The sequence below is a fragment of the Xenopus laevis genome, chromosome 8L (genome assembly GCF_017654675.1).
Source record: "Xenopus laevis strain J_2021 chromosome 8L, Xenopus_laevis_v10.1, whole genome shotgun sequence".
In the NCBI taxonomy this organism is placed as follows: domain Eukaryota; kingdom Metazoa; phylum Chordata; class Amphibia; order Anura; family Pipidae; genus Xenopus; species Xenopus laevis.
In genome coordinates, this window is record NC_054385.1 from 12,492,047 (window position 1) to 12,510,506 (window position 18,460).

General features: G+C 47.9%; 1 protein-coding gene, 1 long non-coding RNA gene and 1 other non-coding gene across 4 annotated transcripts in view; 1 reads left to right on the forward strand and 2 right to left on the reverse strand.

The window, feature by feature from the left end:
• Nucleotides 1–6,008, reverse strand: part of irak1.L (interleukin 1 receptor associated kinase 1 L homeolog) — a 42,638-nt gene extending 36,630 nt beyond the window's left edge. The window contains exon 1 of one of the 2 annotated variants that reach the window (XM_018241077.2): nt 5,762–6,008. In XM_018241077.2, coding sequence (XP_018096566.2) covers nt 5,762–5,864 — 103 coding nt within the window. In that variant the 5' untranslated portion in view covers nt 5,865–6,008. The remainder of the gene's footprint in view (nt 1–5,761) is intronic. The other variant, XM_041573206.1, reaches the window with a different exon arrangement.
• On the forward strand, nt 5,991–12,814 carry LOC121397117. Its single transcript, XR_005963468.1, has 2 exons — nt 5,991–6,082; nt 11,898–12,814. It is a non-coding gene; the product is annotated as an uncharacterized LOC121397117 (long non-coding RNA).
• A 5,251-nt stretch (nt 12,815–18,065) lies between these two features.
• trnar-ucu lies at nt 18,066–18,155 on the reverse strand. Its single transcript is given in 2 exon segments — nt 18,066–18,101; nt 18,119–18,155. It is a non-coding gene; the product is annotated as a tRNA-Arg (tRNA).
• Between the last annotated feature and the right edge of the window lie 305 nt (nt 18,156–18,460).

An 18,460-nucleotide genomic window follows, 5' to 3' on the forward strand; every position in this document is an offset into this window, starting at 1 on the left:
CTTGGTCTGGTGATATCACAACTGTCACCCACTATAATAATTGTATATCTCCAACACCAGGCATAATGCACAGAAGTGTAATACACAGAATTGTAATAACAGGATATTAAATTCTACAGCGGTAGAACCAAAGTTATGCAAAGAAATATATATATATATATGTATATGTATATGTATATGTATGTATATATATGTATGTATGTATGTATGTGTATATATATATATATATATATATATATATATATATATATACACATACACACACATACAGACATGTGGTGTGGCAAAGAAAGCAGAATGTGTTCATTTTTATATTTCATGCCACAATAGTCATGATATTAAAACTGTGGTGGGTGCAGAGCTCTCATAGACACTAAAAACAGAACCTCAGTTATAATAACCCAAATACAGCATTTTAAAGTGGTTCTTTACCTTCCAACACTTTTTTTTTAGTTCAGTTGGTTTCAGACTTTTTCCAATCACTTTCTATTTTTTATGTTCGACTGTTTTTCTAATGTAAAGTAAAGTATAATATAATATAAAATAATGTACAGTAAAGTGTCATTTTTCACCGTCTAAGGGCAGAGACACACGCTCAGATTAGGGGAGATTAGTCGCCCGGCGACAAATCTCCTCTTCTTTGGGCCACTAATATCCCCAAACTGCCTTTCCGTCGGCTAGAATGTAAATCGCCGGTGTGATTGCACTTGGAGCGCTTCGTTTTCCGACGTCGTCCGAAGTTTCCTTGTGAGGCAACTTCGGTCGACTTCAGAAAACAAAGTTCTCAGAGTGCCATCCCCCTTCTAAGGTCACAGACATACGCTCAGATTCAAGGTGATAAATCGACCCGGCAACAAATCTCCTCTTGGGGACGACTAATCTCCCCGAACTGCCTTCCTGTCGGCTAGAATGTAAATTGCCGGCGGAATGGCACTTTTCCAAAGTCGCCTGAAGTTTACTCGTGAGGCAACTTTGGGAGACTTCGGAAAACGAAGTGCTCGGAGTGCCACCTTGCCGGCGATTTACATTCTAGCAGACAGGAAGGCAGTTCGGGAAGATTAGTTGCCCCAAAGAAGAGGAGATTTGTCACCAGGCGAATCTGACTGTGTGTCTCTAGCCTAAAGCTGCTCTGGAAGGGGGGTCCCCGATCCTGTAAACTGTTCTAAATTTAGTTGATACATTTCTTATCTTTGTCACTGCTGAGCAGACTCCGAGTTTCATTACAGGCAGCTGTTAGAATTGATACAACAGTTGCTAATACTGCAGAGAAATGTATCAACTAAATGTTGTAAAATTGTAACAGCGCAGAATCTGCACCTGAATTACTGAGCTGCCAGACTCAAACATTAAACTTTAAACGTAGTTTTTGGAAAAACTGTAAAAAATGGAAAGTTATTTAAAAAAAATCTTTATTGTTGGGGAACAATCTGAAAACAACTGAACTGAAAAAAAGTGTTTGCAAGGTGAACAACCCTTTTGGAAAGAAAGGTTGGGCCTGTACGTATCATTATGCTATGCACATGGTCAGACGTAGCCTGGAGACCAGAATTCTTGGCTATTCAGCACAAAGTATAATAGAGAAGTGAGAAGGCATGAATGTTCCACTTGAAATCACAACAAATCCATTCTGCTCGCTGCACAGTTAGTGTACAAACACCACATAGATCCATGTTTGTTTAAGGTTTCACAGGTCAGCAATTGTTTCTTAAAGAGATAATAACGTCAGTGCGGGAGAAGACGTTGTGCCATGTAAGTGACGCTTGCCTTGCATAATATGCGCATGAAGAATGGAATTTGCCATTCGGAAAGATCAATAGGAAAGTATTTGATTTTTTTCAGATTTTTCGGTCAAAACGGGATGAGTGGGTAGGCAAGATTGAGCTTTGAAGGGGTAGCTCACCTTATGGGGTTATGTAACATAAAGTGCAATGTTTGCTACACTTCTAATCACCTATAGTAACCAATCAGAATGTGGCATTTACTGGTCACGCGTTTAGAAGCAAAACTTCTTACTCGTTGCTATGGGTTACTGCGCCTAGGCAAACTCAGTGACTTTTATTACACATGGGGATTAGAATGGTACAGAATGGCCTATTCTTGGCAACTTTTCGAGTGTTTTCTGGTGTCTAAATATTTCGGAAGGGTTTTTTTTTTACAGTGAGAGCTGTGAAGGTGTGGAATTCTCTGGCTGATACATTAGATTTAAGTAGGGGTTGGATGGTGTTTAGCAAGTGAAGGAATACAGGGATATGGGAAATAGCTCATAGTACAAGTTGATCCAGGGACTGGTCCCATTTTGGAGTCAGGAAGGAATTTTTTCCCCCTCTGAGGCAAACCGGAGAGGCGTAAAATTGGGTTTTCATTACCTTCTTCTGGATCAATAGCAGGTTTTTATATATTTATATATAGAGAGACTTAAAAGGTTAAAGGGATACTGTCATGGATACTGTCATCAGTTAATAGTGCTGCTCCAGCAGACTTCTGCACTGAATCCATTTCTCAAAAGAGCAAAAAGATTTTTTTTTTTATATTCGATTTTGAAATCTGATATGTTTTCCTATGACAGTATTCCTTTAAACTTGATGGATGTGTGTAATTTTTCAACTTAATTAACTAACTAATGATTAGCCTTTTTCTTCTGCCTCTTCCAGCTTTCAAATGGGGTTTACTGAACCCAGCAATCCCAAAAAAAAAAGCTATTGCTTTTTATTCCAAACTATTCAGGCCCTCTCCTTTTCATCTTCCAGTCTCTCATTCAAACCAAATGGGGGATTTTTTACTAAATGATGAGTGAAATATGAACACATCATTCAGCGCTACTCTAGTGCTACAAAATGAGGCCCCTGCTACAATAACAACATTGAAACTTCTTTTAAAATCATTTTCTTAAACAGAGACAGTCAATACAACAGCCTCCTTTTTTCTGAGTAGACGGTCCTTTACAGCAAGTATCTCTGGTGGATTCCAGATTCTAGGGAGAACTGGATCCTAGCAACCAGATAGCTGTTGCAATTTCAATTGTAAATTGTCTCAATCAAACTATAAGTTAAGGTGAACTATCCTGCTATGTTCAGCCAATTCTCAGTTAACCCTTGAGCTGTCGGGAGGACTGTGTGTATGAACAGTATAGAAAACAATAAAGCTGTTTTGTGGACACTGGCACCAACAACCACTAATGCCACATAACAACAAACATCGCTATGAAATTGCCATTAATGTGACTGAGTTCTGCCAGGTCTGTGGAGGTGTAAAATAATGGTATAAACGTCAGCATTTAAACAACATAAAAATGACATTCTTGCCATAGGCCAGAGCACAGCCGTGTGTATGTACATGTGCATAAACCATCAAGGCCAACATATAAACCAACTTGTCCCACCAAATCCTGCTTCTTCCCACAGGCCTCTGTTCCACAAAAGCCACAGACAGCCCAGAGCAAAAGTTTCATTCTGTTCATTCTCCAGGATGGACAAGTGACAATCATCAAACTTGAGCTTCTTTCTGCAGCCTGGGAAAGAGATGTCCCCAAAATCCCACAGTTGGGCGTCATTCATCAGCATGGACCAGTGACAGTCCCAAACCTCCACTTGGATCTCAACCCCCCCCCCCCCACACACACACACCACTCTCTGACATGGACAAGTGAAATCCCCACCCACACCTCTAGTATAGACCAGTAACTCCAGTACCACATGTGTATGACTAACTGGCAGGGATCAGTGACTGTCACCCATACAACCTTATGCCTTCTACACCCTATGATCTCCCCTGGCACCCACACCCAACACACTCACTGTCCCACACACTCACTGTCCCACACACTCACTGTCCAACACACCCCACACTCTCACTGTCCCACACACCCCACACACTCACTGTCCCACACACTCACTGTCCCACATACTCTCACACACACCCACACTCTCACTGTCCCACACACTCTCACTGTCCCACACACACTCACTGTCCCACACACACTCACTGTCCCACACACTCACTGTCCCACACACACTCACTGTCCCACACACACTGTCCCACACACTCTCACTGTCCCACACACTCTCACTGTCCCACACACTCTCACTGTCCCACACACTCTCACTGTCCCACACACTCTCACTGTCCCACACACTCTCACTGTCCATCACACACACTGCCCCACACACACTCACTGACACACACACTCACTGACACACACACACTCACTGCCCCACACACTCACTGACACACACACACTCACTGTCCCACACACACTCACTGTCCCACACACACTCACTGTCCCACACACACTCACTGTCCCACACACACTCACTGTCCCACACACTCACTGTCCCACACACTCACTGTCCCACGCACACTCACTGTCCCACACACTCACTGTCCCACACACTCACTGTCCCACACACTCACTGTCCCACACACACTCACTGTCCCACACACACTCACTGTCCCACACACACACTCACTGACACACACACACTCACTGTCCCACACACACTCACTGTCCCACACACACTCACTGTCCCACACACTCACTGACACACACACTCACTGTCCCACACACACTCACTGTCCCACACACTCACTGTCCCACACACACTCACTGTCCCACACACACTCACTGTCCCACACACTCACTGTCCCACACACTCTCACACACACCCACACTCTCACTGACACACACACACTCACTGTCCCACACACTCACTGACACACACACTCACTGTCCCACACACTCACTGTCCCACACACACTCACTGTCCCACACACTCACTGACACACACACTCACTGTCCCACACACTCACTGTCCCACACACTCACTGTCCCACACACTCACTGTCCCACACACTCACTGTCCCACACACTCACTGTCCCACACACTCACTGTCCCACACACACTCACTGTCCCACACACACTCACTGTCACACACACTCACTGTCCCACACACACTCACTGTCCCACACACACTCACTGACACACACACACTCACTGTCCCACACACTCACTGACACACACACTCACTGACACACACACTCACTGACACACACACTCACTGTCCCACACACACTCACTGTCCCACACACTCACTGACACACACACTCACTGTCCCACACACACTCACTGTCCCACACACTCACTGACACACACACTCACTGTCCCACACACACTCACTGTCCCACACACTCACTGACACACACACTCACTGTCCCACACACTCTCACACACACCCACACTCTCACTGACACACACACACTCACTGTCCCACACACTCACTGTCCCACACACTCACTGACACACACACTCACTGTCCCACACACTCACTGTCCCACACACACTCACTGTCCCACACACACTCACTGTCCCACACACACTCACTGTCCCACACACTCACTGACACACACACTCACTGTCCCACACACTCACTGTCCCACACACTCACTGTCCCACACACTCACTGTCCCACACACTCTCACACACACCCACACACTCACTGACACACACACTCACTGTCCCACACTCTCACTGTCCCACACTCTCACTGTCCCACACTCTCACTGTCCCACACACACACTCTCACTGTCCCACACACACACACACACACACACACACACACACACACTCTCACTGTCCCACACACTCACTGACACACACACACACACACACTCACACAGAGAGCTGGGAGCCTAATACTCTACACAAACAACAGGAGCCAGTGATTCACTACATGAGCTTTTCGCCTTGTCATTTGCGGAACTCACCAAACTTCTTCCAGTCCGTCTCCTCCAGGGAGTCCATGATGTGGTAGAATCTGTACATAACCCGAGAGGGGACTCGGTACAGAAATTCCTCCTCGAAGGACATGGTGAGTGTCTGTCCTGTGACACCATTGAGTGAGCTCGGCTCCTCCGCTCACACACGAGGGGCTGCCCTGCTGGAACTGGACAAGTTACTTCCCCTGTATGTCACTGTGAGCAGGTCAGAGTCATGTGACCGAGTGGTGGGCGGGGTTTAGTGATCTCATTTTGGGCAGGGGCTTATGACTTCACAGGCTGTTTATGAGGGTGACAGTTGTGATGGAGGTGAGTAAATGGTAGAGACGAGGTGTGGGGTGAGATGAGGGTCACTGTGAGGGCTACAGGGGTCGCACATGGGGAATAGTACTTGTGTGCTGAGCTGACTGTGCAGAGGTGCTGGGAGCAGGTACAGGGCTGCTGGGGCAGGAGGGCTGAGGGATAGGTACAGAGTTGTTGGGACAGGAGGGCTGAGGGATAGGTACAGAGTTGTTGGGGCAGGAGGGCTGAGGGATAGGTACAGAGTTGTTGGGGCAGGAGGGCTGAGGGATAGGTACAGGGTTGTTGGGGCAGGAGGGCTGAGGGATAGGTACAGAGTTGTTGGGGCAGGAGGGCTGAGGGATAGGTACAGGGTTGTTGGGGCAGGAGGGCTGAGGGATAGGTACAGAGTTGTTGGGACAGGAGGGCTGAGGGATAGGTACAGGGTTGTTGGGGACAGGAGGGCTGAGGGATAGGTACAGGGTTGTTGGGGGCAGGAGGGCTGAGGGATAGGTACAGGGTTGTTGGGGACAGGAGGATTGAGGGATAGGTACAGAGTTGTTGGGGCAGGAGGATTGAGGGATAGGTACAGAGTTGTTGGGGCAGGAGGGCTGAGGGATAGGTACAGAGTTGTTGGGGGCAGGAGGGCTGAGGGATAGGTACAGGGTTGTTGGGGGCAGGAGGATTGAGGGATAGGTACAGAGTTGTTGGGGCAGGAGGGCTGAGGGATAGGTACAGAGTTGTTGGGGCAGGAGGGCTGAGGGATAGGTACAGAGTTGTTGGGGCAGGAGGGCTGAGGGATAGGTACAGGGTTGTTGGGGCAGGAGGGCTGAGGGATAGGTACAGAGTTGTTGGGGCAGGAGGGCTGAGGGATAGGTACAGAGTTGTTGGGGCAGGAGGGCTGAGGGATAGGTACAGGGTTGTTGGGGGCAGGAGGGCTGAGGGATAGGTACAGAGTTGTTGGGGCAGGAGGGCTGAGGGATAGGTACAGAGTTGTTGGGGCAGGAGGGCTGAGGGATAGGTACAGGGCTGCTGGGGCAGGAGGGCTGAGGGATAGGTACAGAGTTGTTGGGACAGGAGGGCTGAGGGATAGGTACAGAGTTGTTGGGGCAGGAGGGCTGAGGGATAGGTACAGAGTTGTTGGGGCAGGAGGGCTGAGGGATAGGTACAGGGTTGTTGGGGCAGGAGGGCTGAGGGATAGGTACAGAGTTGTTGGGGCAGGAGGGCTGAGGGATAGGTACAGGGTTGTTGGGGCAGGAGGGCTGAGGGATAGGTACAGAGTTGTTGGGGACAGGAGGGCTGAGGGATAGGTACAGGGTTGTTGGGGACAGGAGGGCTGAGGGATAGGTACAGGGTTGTTGGGGGCAGGAGGGCTGAGGGATAGGTACAGGGTTGTTGGGGACAGGAGGATTGAGGGATAGGTACAGAGTTGTTGGGGCAGGAGGATTGAGGGATAGGTACAGAGTTGTTGGGGCAGGAGGGCTGAGGGATAGGTACAGAGTTGTTGGGGGCAGGAGGGCTGAGGGATAGGTACAGGGTTGTTGGGGGCAGGAGGATTGAGGGATAGGTACAGAGTTGTTGGGGCAGGAGGGCTGAGGGATAGGTACAGAGTTGTTGGGGCAGGAGGGCTGAGGGATAGGTACAGAGTTGTTGGGGCAGGAGGGCTGAGGGATAGGTACAGGGTTGTTGGGGGCAGGAGGATTGAGGGATAGGTACAGAGTTGTTGGGGCAGGAGGGCTGAGGGATAGGTACAGAGTTGTTGGGGCAGGAGGGCTGAGGGATAGGTACAGAGTTGTTGGGGCAGGAGGGCTGAGGGATAGGTACAGGGTTGTTGGGGGCAGGAGGGCTGAGGGATAGGTACAGAGTTGTTGGGGCAGGAGGGCTGAGGGATAGGTACAGAGTTGTTGGGCAGGAGGGCTGAGGGATAGGTACAGAGTTGTTGGGGCAGGAGGGCTGAGGGATAGGTACAGAGTTGTTGGGGACAGGAGGGCTGAGGGATAGGTACAGGGTTGTTGGGGACAGGAGGGCTGAGGGATAGGTACAGGGTTGTTGGGGGCAGGAGGGCTGAGGGATAGGTACAGGGTTGTTGGGGGCAGGAGGATTGAGGGATAGGTACAGAGTTGTTGGGGCAGGAGGGCTGAGGGATAGGTACAGAGTTGTTGGGGCAGGAGGGCTGAGGGATAGGTACAGAGTTGTTGGGGCAGGAGGGCTGAGGGATAGGTACAGGGTTGTTGGGGGCAGGAGGGCTGAGGGATAGGTACAGGGTTGTTGGGGCAGGAGGATTGAGGGATAGGTACAGAGTTGTTGGGGCAGGAGGTTGAGGGATAGGTACAGAGTTGTTGGGGCAGGAGGCTGAGGGATAGGTACAGAGTTGTTGGGGCAGGAGGGCTGAGGGATAGGTACAGGGTTGTTGGGGGCAGGAGGGCTTGAGGGATAGGTACAGAGTTGTTGGGGCAGGAGGGCTGAGGGATAGGTACAGAGTTGTTGGGGCAGGAGGGCTGCAGGGATAGGTACAGGGTTGTTGGGGCAGAGGCGATAGGTACAGAGTTGGGGCAGGAGGCTGAGGATAGGTACAGAGTTGTTGGGGCAGGAGGCTGAGGGATAGGTACAGGCTGCTGGGGCAGGAGGGCTGAGGGATAGGTACAGAGTTGTTGGGACAGGAGGGCTGAGGGATAGGTACAGAGTTGTTGGGGCAGGAGGGCTGAGGGATAGGTACAGAGTTGTTGGGGCAGGAGGGCTGAGGGATAGGTACAGGGTTGTTGGGCAGGAGGGCTGAGGGATAGGTACAGAGTTGTTGGGGCAGGAGGGCTGAGGGATAGGTACAGGTTGTTGGGGCAGGAGGGCTGAGGGATAGGTACAGAGTTGTTGGGGACAGGAGGGCTGAGGGATAGGTACAGGGTTGTTGGGGACAGGAGGGCTGAGGGATAGGTACAGGTTGTTGGGGGCAGGAGGGCTGAGGGATAGGTACAGGGTTGTTGGGGACAGGAGGATTGAGGGATAGGTACAGAGTTGTTGGGGCAGGAGGATTGAGGGATAGGTACAGAGTTGTTGGGGCAGGAGGCTGAGGGATAGGTACAGAGTTGTTGGGGCAGGAGGGCTGAGGGATAGGTACAGGGTTGTTGGGGCAGGAGGATGAGGGATAGGTACAGAGTTGTTGGGGCAGGAGGGCTGAGGGATAGGTACAGAGTTGTTGGGGCAGGAGGCTGAGGATAGGTACAGAGTTGTTGGGGCAGGAGGGCTGAGGGATAGGTACAGGGTTGTTGGGGGCAGGAGGATTGAGGATAGGTACAGAGTTGTTGGGCAGGAGGGCTGAGGGATAGGTACAGAGTTGTTGGGGCAGGAGGGCTGAGGATAGGTACAGAGTTGTTGGGGCAGGAGGGCTGAGGGATAGGTACAGGGTTGTTGGGGGCAGGAGGGCTGAGGGATAGGTACAGAGTTGTTGGGGCAGGAGGGCTGAGGGATAGGTACAGAGTGTTGGCAGGAGGCTGAGGTAGACAGAGTTGTGGGCAGGAGGGCTGAGGGATAGGTACAGAGTTGTTGGGACAGGAGGCTGAGGGATAGGTACAGGGTTGTTGGGGACAGGAGGGCTGAGGGATAGGTACAGGGTTGTTGGGGCAGGAGGGCTGAGGGATAGGTACAGGGTTGTTGGGGGCAGGAGGATTGAGGGATAGGTACAGAGTTGTTGGGGCAGGAGGATTGAGGGATAGGTACAGAGTTGTTGGGGCAGGAGGATGAGGGATAGGTACAGAGTTGTTGGGGCAGGAGGGCTGAGGGATAGGTACAGAGTTGTTGGGGCAGGAGGCTGAGGGATAGGTACAGAGTTGTTGGGGCAGGAGGGCTGAGGGATAGGTACAGAGTTGTTGGGGCAGGAGGGCTGAGGGATAGGTACAGAGTTGTTGGGGCAGGAGGGCTGAGGGATAGGACAGGGTTGTTGGGGCAGGAGGATTGAGGGATAGGTACAGAGTTGTTGGGGCAGGAGGGCTGAGGGATAGGTACAGAGTTGTTGGGGCAGGAGGGCTGAGGGATAGGTACAGAGTTGTTGGGCAGGAGGGCTGAGGGATAGGTACAGGGTTGTTGGGGGCAGGAGGGCTGAGGATAGGTACAGAGTTGTTGGGGCAGGAGGCTGAGGGATAGGTACAGAGTTGTTGGGGACAGGAGGGCTGAGGGATAGGTACAGGGTTGTTGGGGACAGGAGGGCTGAGGATAGGTACAGGGTTGTTGGGGGCAGGAGGGCTGAGGGATAGGTACAGAGTTGTTGGGGGCAGGAGGGCTGAGGGATAGGTACAGGGTTGTTGGGGCAGGAGGATTGAGGGATAGGTACAGAGTTGTTGGGGCAGGAGGATTGAGGGATAGGTACAGAGTTGTTGGGCAGGAGGGCTGAGGGATAGGTACAGAGTTGTTGGGGGCAGGAGGGCTGAGGATAGGTACAGGGTTGTTGGGGGCAGGAGGATTGAGGGATAGGTACAGAGTTGTTGGGGCAGGAGGGCTGAGGGATAGGTACAGAGTTGTTGGGGCAGGAGGGCTGAGGGATAGGTACAGAGTTGTTGGGGCAGGAGGGCTGAGGGATAGGTACAGGGTTGTTGGGGCAGGAGGGCTGAGGGATAGGTACAGAGTTGTTGGGGCAGGAGGGCTGAGGGATAGGTACAGAGTTGTTGGGCAGGAGGGCTGAGGGATAGGTACAGAGTTGTTGGGGCAGGAGGGCTGAGGGATAGGTACAGGGTTGTTGGGGGCAGGAGGGCTGAGGGATAGGTACAGAGTTGTTGGGGCAGGAGGACTGAGGGATAGGTACAGAGTTGTTGGGGACAGGAGGGCTGAGGGATAGGTACAGGGTTGTTGGGGACAGGAGGCTGAGGATAGGTACAGGGTTGTTGGGGCAGGAGGGCTGAGGGATAGGTACAGAGTTGTTGGGGGCAGGAGGGCTGAGGATAGGTACAGGGTTGTTGGGGCAGGAGGATTGAGGGATAGGTACAGAGTTGTTGGGGCAGGAGGATTGAGGGATAGGTACAGAGTTGTTGGGGCAGGAGGGCTGAGGGATAGGTACAGAGTTGTTGGGGGCAGGAGGGCTGAGGGATAGGTACAGGGTTGTTGGGGCAGGAGGATTGAGGATAGGTACAGAGTTGTTGGGGCAGGAGGGCTGAGGGATAGGTACAGAGTTGTTGGGGCAGGAGGGCTGAGGATAGGTACAGAGTTGTTGGGGCAGGAGGGCTGAGGATAGGTACAGGGTTGTTGGGGGCAGGAGGGCTGAGGGATAGGTACAGAGTTGTTGGGGCAGGAGGGCTGAGGGATAGGTACAGAGTTGTTGGGGCAGGAGGGCTGAGGGATAGTGTACAGAGTTGTTGGGGCAGGAGGGCTGAGGGATAGGTACAGGGTTGTTGGGGGCAGGAGGGCTGAGGGATAGGTACAGGGTTGTTGGGGCAGGAGGATTGAGGGATAGGTACAGGGTTGTTGGGGGCAGGAGGGCTGAGGGATAGGTACAGGGTTGTTGGGGCAGGAGGATTGAGGGATAGGTACAGAGTTGTTGGGGCAGGAGGGCTGAGGGATAGGTACAGAGTTGTTGGGGGCAGGAGGATTGAGGGATAGGTACAGGGTTGTTGGGGGCAGGAGGGCTGAGGGATAGGTACAGGGTTGTTGGGGGCAGGAGGATTGAGGGATAGGTACAGAGTTTTTGGGGCAGGAGGGCTGAGGGATAGGTACAGAGTTGTTGGGGGCAGGAGGGCTGAGGGATAGTTACAGGGTTGTTTGGGGAGAGCAGAGGCATATTTTTCCTCATAATGTTGAATTTTTGAATTAGAATATTAGAATCTTTTCAGACTCTAATGTAAAACACTTGTTTGTATCTTACTAGTTGCAATAAACTTGCCCATACACGTGCCAATAAAATAGCTTGCCGGCCTACCATAACCACCACACGGACGCACCATGTACCCGGGATATCGGCAGCTGCATCAATTGTGTCGATGAGGGAATGAAAAGATCCTCAGCTCCAATTCACTTGCTGCTGTTCTGATGATTAGGTGCTGTCGGCCCAAATGAACTGCACAGTAGAGAGATGGTCAAACACCTGTTCGGCCACTTCAGATACCAAACATCAGACTGTGTGAGACCTCAATTGTAAAAAACAAAACAAAATCACCCCATTGTGCCAGACACATGGTGGGCAAAACTCAAAAATCAGAAACAATACAACAGAAAATGAGCACGACGTATGAACACTGTTCATTTGAAAGCAGCTGTACAACACCAGAAAAAAACAGGCAAAGTATCCAAAGTTTAGGCTCCCCCACATTTCTTCGTAGCCCACAAGTTGGGCGTTAGCAGGGGCGTAACTACAGAGGAAGCAGAAGCGGGGCCCTGGCGGTATAGTGGCCCTAGGAGGCCCTAATTTATATACAATTTCAATAAATTCTGGCAAAATAAGTCAACCTCTAGGGGCCTGAAAAATAATTTGCTCTGGGACCCAGTAATATCTAGTTACGCCACTGGGAGTTAGTGCAAACAAAAAAAAAAAATCTCCTCTAATGAGTGCAAGAATAAAGCCCAAGACTAAACTGAAATCTGAGTCTTCTTTATAAAGTATTTCCCAGTAAGAAAGCATTTAGGTGTAGACGAATTGGGCCTAATGGAATAAATGTTGCACTGGTCTAGTAGCAACCAATCAGCATGTAGCATTTGCTGGTCAGCTGACTGTAAAGACACATGTTATTAGTTGCTATGGGTTACTAGACCCATATAGTTCTGTATTAAAAATTTTTTTTTAAATCCCCTCACCTGTCTGTTCATAAATACATAGATAAATGGATTGTACACAGTCGAGGCCTTGGAAAATACAGAAGGGATAGAGGCCATTCGTACGTCAAACAACTTCCCCCGATGCGTCACTGCCCATAGACCAAAAAAGGCGTATGGAAGCCAGCAAACCATAACAATCACCATCTTGGTCACCTCACGCTCGGCCGACTGCTCCTACTGCTTAGCAACCTATACAGAGAAAAGCAAGAAAAATGCCTATGGGGCACTCAAAAGTCAACTCTGGTGGGACTCGAGCCAACAACCTTTGAATGCCTTAGCTTAATTATCTAGAAGTCCAATGTACTATCCATTGCGCCACAGAGCTTCTTCTTTCTTCACACCGTGGGCATGCATGTAGTAAAGTGAAAAGCCAAAATTAAAGCAAAAACCCAGCCTTTTCATTCCACTGCACAAGTGCTGGCCAAGGCTGTCGAAAAATGAAGAATTTGGACCCTTTTTGGTGCATACACAAGTCTAATCAGGACATAAACTGCAGTGGTTTTTAGTTTTGACAATCTGCCTATGGGGCACTCAAAAGTCAACTCTGGTGGGTCACGAACCCACAACCTTTAAATGCCCGAGCTTAATCAACTAGAAATCCAATGCACTATCCATTGCACCACAGAGCCTGTGAGGAATTTGGCCACAGAGCTCCAAAATGTTATCATGCTCAGTGGCCCCCAGTTTGGCCATGCAATTCCCAAATTGGTTCATCTGTAGGAGCACCACAGAGTGAGCTTCTTCTGTTTCTTCATTCTTCACACCGTGGGCATGCATGTAGCAAAGTGAAAAGCCAAACTTAAAGCAAAAACCCAGCCTTTTCACTCTACTGCACATGTGTTGGCCAAGGCTGTCGAAAAATGATGAAGTGGAAGAAGATGGTCCCTTTGTGGTGCTCCTAGAGAAGAACCCTGGGGTGGTGCAGTTTTAGAAAACAGGAGCACCTACCCAGGGTATAAGGTAAGTAATTACAACCAGAACACATGCACGTCTAGTTATCTTAACAACATGACCAGTGTCTAAAGGTGGCCATACATGGGTCAATATAAAATGGTGACAGACCAAGTCTGCAGCATATTGGGCAGTGTATGGGGCCCTCTGACTGGTCTTCTAGACTCTAATTTAAGGTGCCCTCCTGTCAACAAGCTCAGGAAGAGACACATATGGACCAGTGATTAACAAGTTGGAATTTTATCTCCACCCCAGTCTCAAAATTCAACTCTGGTGGGACTCAAACCCAAAAACTTTGAATACCATAGAAGTCCAATGCACTATCCATTGTACCACAGAGCCAGTAGCCAACCACTCTCCTTGAGCCACACACACTGTGAGACCATACAGTACATTTGGTACAGTAGTCACCACTACAACTGCTTCTCTTTTCTTGGCAGCGCACGTTCCCCAATGGCAACTTACCATCGGCACACAAATGCAGGAGCAACTGTAACAGCACCACATATTCATTAAATGCCTTTACAGGTATGGGACCTGTTATCCAGAATGCTAACGACCAGGGGAGTTCTGGACAACAGCTCTTTCTGTAATTTGGATCTTCATACCTTAAGTCTATTATAAAATCATGTAAACCAGGAGTGCCCATACTTTACTACTTTTAGTGATTTATGGGTAAAGTTATATTGCTAAATTTGAGAAATGTATTATTTATTATGTATCATTATTATTATGTTTGTATTTTATTATTATTTATTATTATCATTAACTATTTTTTATGTAACCTTAACAGAATAAATATCTGAATCAAACAGAAGGGTGATGCAGACAAGCTGTAGCTGTAGACAGTGTCTTGAGATCTTCTGATCACCAGCTAAATCTACCGTTTGGGCACCCCTGATGTAAACATTAAATATACCCAAAAGGCTGGTTTTGCTACCAATAAGGATTCATTATATCTTAGTCGGATCTGGTAAAAGGTACTTTTAATTATTACAGAGAAAAAGGATAATCATTTTTAACAATTTAGATAAAATGGAGTCTATGGGAGATGACCTTTCTGGATAATGGGTTTCCAGATAACAGATGCCATACCTATATTGCACAGTTAGGGCAACATTTCAGGCTATCCAAACCTATCAAGCTGACTGAACCACCTTGAAAAGCCATTTGTTATCCTGTTCCGCCATCTAGTGGTTATTAGTGTACAAAACAGTATACAAAGTCATTACAATTTAGAAAGTGCAAAAATGTCCACAAAGGTCTCAAACATACGTGCTCCATATTAGAAAAGTGTGAGTGCTTGATTAGATATACATATTAAACACATCTGAAAGTACCCTGGTCCAGGGGAAAACGTTTAAGGAAAACGGCTGCCATGAGGGGGGACGGGGGAAGCAAATATACAAATCTAATCAGCACCAATACACACACTGTATACCTCCCAACATTTTGGAAACAAAAAGAGGGCCAAAAATAATTGCTGAGCGTATCGGGGCAAAAATTTGTCGACCACGCCAATTTTTGTGGCCACACCCCTAATAACCATGCTCATTTCACAAAATTTGGCAGGTTTTGACATTTTGAACGTATTTTTGTGTTTTTTTTTCAGTTATTACGGTTTTGCTAATGAAGGTAAATCGCCCTTTAAGCTGTGAGTCTAACTTATCCACCTCCTTATCTAAATGATGACAATTACTTATTTGCTTATCTCAAAATTGTTATAAAGTATCTTAGTTGCACCTGGTGGCTGTTCTGGGCTCTCTGCCAAAAGCCAATTATGTTAGAACTTTTTTTCTTTTTCTGTCTGTTCAGTGTAGAAAAAGTCGGGATTTTTCAGTAAAAATGCAGGATTGTGGGTTGAACTGTCAACTTTCACACCCTGATCTTGTGTTTTCCAGGGGACTGGGGGGCCATTTGACAAGAGTACCCCATAGGCAGATTATCAAAACTAAAAAGCATTACAATATATGTCCTGATTAGACTTGTGTATGACGTTCCTACCAGGGGTCCCACCTGTCTCCCTGATGGGGCTCAATGTTCCTCTATGTATGGGACCTCTTTTTACTAGTGTTCAGCTTAGACTCCTGATGTAACGTTTCCTAAGGTTGTGAGTGGGACTCCTGCTCAAGACTGACTTTGTATCTCACCCTAATGGTACAGATTGCTATGAGACTAAATTAAAGGAGAATAAAAATGTTATGAAATAATTCAAGATATGTAATGTACTGTATGGTCTCACAGTGTAATTTCTAAATGACACTGTTTACAATGAAAACAATTCACTACAATATAGGTGGCCATAGATTTTACAGTTACGATATTTTCAGGAAAGCTCGTTAGTTTCAATACACACTTGTAGACCTGTATCTGACCATTCAGCACTAACAATGGCCGATGTTTGGGTGCCTTCAAAGGCACCCCATCAAAATTTTCCATCCAGCCCGATCAATGAGCCGACCATTAACCAGGTCTTCTGCCATATCGGTTGGCTTTTTTTCCACCTTCTTCGCATGTGTAGCATGCGCAGGGAGCTGTTATCTTGTGTTAGGTAACTGCTATCTGGTTACCTTAACATTGTTCTGTTGTTAGGCTGCTGGGGGGGAATGGGAGGGGGTGATATCACTCCAACTTGCAGTAAAGAGTGACTGAAGTTAATCAGAGCACAAGTCACATGTCTGGGGGCAGCTGGGACACTGCTAATATGTTTAGCCCCATGCCAGATTTCAAAATTAAATATAAGAAATCAGTTTGCTCTTCTGAGAAACGGATTTCAGTGCAGAGATGTGTTTTGAATTTTTTTTTTCCCATGACAGTATCCCTTTAAGCTATTTTAACTGTTTACTCAGAAAGAAAGCATCTAAACAGCGCCAGGGTAGCTTGTTTAAAGGTGCATCTAGATTAATATAGCCACATTTCTGATTACTTTGGAAGAGAATTACACAACTTCGAGATTTTGAATATAAAAACCCTTTAGTACCTTACGATGGAAAGGCTCATTTACCCTGTATGGTTGTGCTTATAGGCACGTCATTTTTTGCTCTTAGATTGGAATATATAAGGCTGCACCCTGCTCTTAATTTGATGCCACCTGCATAAGTGTACTTTGAAATGTCTCCTAGCCTGCACTTCACTCACACACGTGGGACCAGGTAAATGAACTCTAAATCATCCTTTCACTAAATCTCAAGGGTGATCTTGTATCCTTAGAACAGGGGTCCCCAACCTTTTTTACCCGAGAGCCATATTCAAATGTATAAAGTGTTGGGCAGCAACACAAGCATGAAAAAGTCCCTTGAAGTGCTAAATAAGGGCTGTGATTGGCTATTTGGTAGCCCCTATGTGGACTGACAGCCTACAATAGGCTCTACTTGGCACTATACTTAGTTTTTATGCAATTAAAACTTGCTTCCAAGCCTGGAATTCAAAAATAAGCTCCTGCTTTGAGGACACTGAGCACAGCATACAAGGGGTTGAAGAGAAACATGTTGCTCACAAGCTTAGTTAGGCACCTCCAAGTGATCGCATTTACTTACCTGACACCCCAGCCCATTGACCCCCATTTGAAAGCTAGCTAGAATTAGAAGAAGGCAAATAATAAATGATAAATGCTGTAGACCAATCTCCAGTTTGCAATTTCAGCACTGGTTGCTAGGGTCCAAATGTTTAAGGAAAACAGCTGCTATGAGGGGGGACGGGGGGAGCACATATACAAGTCTAATCAGTACCAATACACTCACTGTGAGACATTACATTACACTTCCATCACTCACACCCTGATCTTGTGTTTTCCAGGGGACTGGGGGGAATGTAAAATCTGGGAATCTGTAAAATGGGGGTACTTCAAATAAGGTTTTCCTGGTATAAACTGCAAAAGAGGGACTTAAAATGAGGGAAAAGTAACATTGGCAGGGGATAAACAAGGGTTTTTATGAAAATGTTATAGCAACACTTCAGTTACAATTATTGTTGCACAAAATACATACGGAGAATAAATAGACAACATATAAAGCTACAGACACATAATTCTGCCAGTTTGGGCAATGTATAATGATATATTAATATTCATACAATCCCTGACTGAGACCAGACAACTAAGAAGACAAAATACAAGCTGAACACTAGTAAAAAGAGGTCCATACATAGAGGAAAATTGAGCCCCATCAGGGAGACAGGTGGGACCCCTGGTAGGGACGTCATACACAAGTCTATTCAGGACATATATTGTAATGCTTTTTAGTTTTGACAATTTGCCTATGGGGCACTCAAAAGGTGACTCTGGTGGGACTCGAACCCACAACCTTTGAATGCCTTAGCTTAACTTACTAGAAGTCCAATGCGCTATCCATTGCGCCACAGAGCCAATTGAGAAGTTGCCACCAGCCCTCCATTATGACCCCCGGACCCCCCCACACACACACAGTAAGACTGTACAGTACATCACACTTCTACTTATAAAACAGAGGTCCAAAATGTTAAGCTCAGTGGCACCTAGTTTGGCCATGCAATTCCCAATTTGGTTCATCTGTAGGAGCACCACAGAGTGAGCTTCTTCTGCTTCTTCATTCTTCACACCGTGGGGATGCATGTAGTAAAGTGAAAAGCCAAACTTAAAGCAAAAACCCAGCCTTTTCACTCTACTGCACATGTGCTGGCCAAGGCTGTCGA